At 35.9% G+C, this 4,982-nt stretch overlaps 1 protein-coding gene across 1 annotated transcript; it reads left to right on the top strand.

Annotated features, from left to right (window-relative positions):
- Positions 1-339: 339 nt before the first annotated feature.
- MS3_00006122 (uncharacterized protein) lies at positions 340-2,478 on the top strand. The gene has a single exon (XM_051214229.1). The coding sequence runs from the start codon at positions 1,671-1,673 to the stop codon at positions 1,980-1,982; it is 312 nt and encodes a 103-aa protein (XP_051067380.1). The 5' UTR covers positions 340-1,670; the 3' UTR covers positions 1,983-2,478.
- Positions 2,479-4,982: the final 2,504 nt, after the last annotated feature.

A 4,982-nucleotide genomic window follows, 5' to 3' on the forward strand; every position in this document is an offset into this window, starting at 1 on the left:
AACAAATCAAAATACATGAGAAATTTGCTTTTAAAGCATTTATAAGTAACAAATAAATAATGTCAAGTAATCAATTAATGCCTTAATCGATGTCATTTTAACAGTTAAATTCATTCGTCGACCTAAGTAAGACCACCATTGAACACCTGAAAGCATTGAACTATTAAAATTACTATAATGTCCATAACCACCCGTTCTGATATTAATCAATGCTATTGGAAACCTAACAGTGAGTAATATCAATCATTTACATAGACAATAAGCATCTGGTCATTATTTTATATACACATACTTCCCTTTATTATCTTAAAGAGAGCAAGAACAAATATTGGTGCAGAATAATATATGGATTCATTTTATTTCGTTAATTTCTCCATCAGCTGCTTACAACCTTAAATATTTGAAAATCAGTGTTATTACAGATATTGACATACTTAACATAAGAGGGTGATTAAAGATGAACAAATGTATCATGATGTAGCAAACATTCCATTAAAGTTAATTAGGTTATAAAATTTTTGTCTGGAATTGCCTCGAAAGTTTCAGAACATTGAAATAGTGATTAGAACTCAAGAAGTTAACAAATATTAGATGATTGTGTAACTAAGTAAATGAAAATAAATTAGAGGTAATAAAGAAAGATATGAATTGAAATCAGCCAGTTATGTATGATGTAATTTAAACTTCAGAAAGAGTGGGTATAATGACGTAATAAATAAATAAAGGGGGTTTTTGTTACCAGGGTAAAGAAGATTTATTACTCTTTCTTTTTGTATACATGGAAAACGTGAAGATAAAAAAACCAATAAAAAAATCAATTTAGCTGCAGGATAAGTCCTTGTCCACGCAGTTTTTAGTCTCATATTGATTGATCCTGTGACATTAGCACATTTAAATTTAAGTTGGGTAAAAATAGGCTTTTTATCTGCTGTAATGAGAATGATACTGCTACACAAAATTTCCATTAGCAAGCACACAAACAGTTACTAAGTGAAAAGATTATGAGTGAGGAAGAAGGTTTATTAGAGTATTTCCAATCACTATTAAGTCTGCAGCATTATTTGCCTAACCCATACTTGATAGTGAGAAACCAAAACATACTGAATAAAGTGAAACACAAAGAATGGTGGTAAGAATGAATATTTGCAAAGCAAAAAGGTAACAAATTACAGTTACAATATAAATGGTATGTTAAACAACAAAATGATGACAGTTGTTATGAAATGAATGTTACTTGTAAGCTGCTCTTTGAGATGACAACCACAAATTAGTTCACTTGACCAACAAAGGTTCCCCTGCACGTGGTGGCACCGACGGCGTAATGAGAAAGATTAATAATGATCCAGTTCAAAACTCTAACGTAGCAAGGGAAGGCCTAAAGGATGTTATAACACTATTATAATCTTCAATCAAAGACCGTAGCCAATAAAGCAGAAGAACAGACGGCGGAGATAGCGTTTACATTTTAACAATCGCGGTAATGTGTGTATATAACCAAACAATTATGTTCGTTTCCTTACTATTGATACAGAGAAACAATAGATATTCAACATAAATGTGGTTACATATAAACTGTGACAAATCGGAAGAAATGTGGTTTTTATTTTGTCGTTATAAAAATCACTGAATATACATGTCACAATACCACCGACAAACTGGAAGAAGAACTGATGAACGTTGAAAAATACCTAACAGACAACTGTTGTCCGCATAAATTTATTGACAAATATAAAAATCCCAAAGGAAATAAGACGGAAATGACTACAGCTATTGAAAAACCGATATCTATAAATCTCAACTTTAGAAGCGATGACGTCGCAAACACAATCGGAAGGAGGCTTAACATTGCATTAGCCAGAACTTATCCAGCAATCGAACTATTAATTCTGTATAAAACAACATGTTCAATAACTCAATCAAAGGTTGACAAGCACTCCTTTCATGTTACAGACAATTGTATTCATAAATTTGCGTGTACCTGACAAAGCAACTACACTGGCCGAACAGAAAGGAGAAATATTACTACTACTAATACTACGAACACTAGAAACAATACCACTAATACCACTACTACTACTCACACTACAACAACAACAACTACTATTATTATTATTATTATTAATATTATTATTATTATTATTGCTACGACGACTAACACTATCACTAAAACTTCTTTTTCCTCTATCACTGTTACTAATACCTATACTAATACCTTATTTTAGTAAATCCTCTTACTCAAATTCTTCAACACGATTTGCATATTACAAGCCTTGCACTATAATTAGTTCTACTGGATTGAATTTCGGAACACACATGATGGTTTTCTAGACTACGTGTTTGTGCTAGACACAAGTTGACAGTCAATAATAATCGCAATTGTGCTCTTTGCCGACGTTCACCAATGTACCCGTATAAATCAAATGAAACCAAATGAATGGTATAATGCAAACTAGTCATTTATTGAGCAAACGCCAGTTTACAACCATTCCTACATGCTATAACCTAATTCATTCAATATTAGTTTCTACTCCGTCCACTAATTGTTTCATGACTATCTCAGTAAACGAAATAAGGGTTATTACAATCAAGAACGTCATTATCCGAGAACACATTCCATTAATCTGTAAGTGTATTCACAACATCCAGTCCGAAACTGTATATGTGAATTCAACAAAAGCACTTACCATGAGTACCAATCAGTGTATGGAAAATACGTACCTGTCACCGATGAACTAACTAGATTGCTTACTCAGACTGTTGTGAGGTTTCTTGGAAAGCTTTGATGAGTTGATGCAGTAGACTTCAAAATATCAAACTGTAAATCAACTTGCCAAAACAGCTCATCTCACACACGAATAGAAATGGAAGCACGATTGAGCATTATGAGAGCAACATTGTCACAATCGATATTCAAACGTTTCATATTTGCTCTGACTAACTCAAGTGGAAGATTTCGTATATTTCTCATGTTCATTGAAAAGGTAGTGAGTGATTGATATGGGGAATTCATATGCTCTTTGACTTGTCGTATGAGATTCTTCTGTTCATAAGCCATTACAGACAATTCCAACTTGATCTGCAAACACTTCCACAATTCACACTCAACAATACGTGAGTGTGTATCTATTCAGGTTTAAGCTACTAACACAATGAATCAATTATGAGAATTGAGACAGTTCTGCATAACACTGGAACACGGGAATCCACCACTGAACAACGTCATCTCATTCATGTAAAAACAAATTATGAGTGAGAGAAAATGGGGTTGGTTAAAAGTGTTCAATTCACTTTTGCGGTTTCGAGTAAGATGAACGTTGAAAGTAGTCAGGTGGCACTCATACTATCGAACTAAACTCTACGTGTCTCAACAATGAGGATAAACTATGTTAAGCAAATACTAATAATGAGTTTAAATCTGAAATAGAAACTGGCTTGTCTTATGGTCATCCAATGATGATTGTACCTTGTTGTCCCTAAATTACTGACATATGACACTTTCCTGAGAGAATATAGTCTGAACAAACGAAGTATTTTTATTACTAGTATCTGGTTTACTGTATTAATTGATATTGTCATGTATGAAATATGACAATATGAAGAATGGTCTGTTGACTGCCAGAAATCCCTTATTTAAGGTCGTTACAACATCGTCCATGAGGTCAACAAGTTAAGTTTAAATAAAATTTTCTTTAACTTGTTTATTTAAAATTTGTGTGTCCAGAAATACATCACTTTTCAGTGTCATCAAAAAGAGTTTGGTCTCATTCAGTGAAGACTTAATCAACGGTTCCGATAAAACACATGCTAACGAATTCCAACGGTGGAATTAAAATAGTGAGTAATTTGTGAACTAACTGTTTCATCGATATTTTTAATTATCACGCTCAACTATCATTAACGATTACACAAAAGACAGTTCAACAGTAGAGTGCACAAGCGTAATATGTATTGAATAATGATGCACTTAGAGAGGCACAACTCTTCCAATCCATAATCAAAAACAATATATAAATGACAAATCACACTAGTTTACATATCATCACACCGAATACAACAACACAGACAATTGGAAAAATGAGATCGTCGCTCACACTCGTCTTCTTAGTAGCCATTGGTTACGCCACCGCCTACCAAATATCACATGAAAGTCCGAATGATTACGGTGGTGATTGCTACGGTAGTGATTGTGGTGGCGGTTATGGAGATGGTGGGTATGGTGGTGGCGGATATGGTGGTGGTGGTGGTGGTGGTGGTGGCTATGAGGGTGGCGGAAATGGTGGTGGTGGTGGTGGTGGCTATGAGGGTGGCAGATATGGTGGTGGTGGTGGTGGCTATGAGGGTGGCGGATATGGTGGTGGTGGTGGTGGCGGTGGCGGTGGCTATGAGGGTGGCGGCGGGTATGGTGGTGGTTGCAATGGTGACGATTGTGGTGGTTACGGTGGTGGTGGTGGTGGTGGCGGTGGCGGCTATGGTGGTGGTTGCAATGGTGGAGGCTGTGGATATGGCTTCGATGAAGCTTTCCCTGCTCCCTATGGTGGTAATCAAGGCTACGGTGGCAACGGCCATGGGAAGGGTGGTGGTAAAGACAATGGCCATGGAAAGGGTCATGGCGGTGGCAAGGGTGGTAGCAAAGGTGGCAAAGGTGGCAAACCCAATACTTACAAACCCAATGCTTACAAACCCAATACTTACAAACCCAATACTTACAAACCCAATGCTTACAAACCAAACACTTATGCAAGCACTTACTGAGGCACCAGTTGAATTGTGGATTATTCTTACTTGTTTGTGTCACACTGTCCACTACCCATTTTTCCACACACCTCTCAATTCAACTCACTGTAATATAGTCGTGTTTGAATTCGAGATGAATAAAACCTATTCATTCTAAATAGTGTTTTCCATGTACGCTTTATATTGTGTGATGAACGGACGTTAGTTTTTGTGATATTTCGAACTGTTGAGAGGTACGTGTTGTTAGT

Source organism: Schistosoma haematobium, chromosome 2 (assembly GCF_000699445.3).
Source record: "Schistosoma haematobium chromosome 2, whole genome shotgun sequence".
Lineage (NCBI taxonomy): Eukaryota > Metazoa > Platyhelminthes > Trematoda > Strigeidida > Schistosomatidae > Schistosoma > Schistosoma haematobium.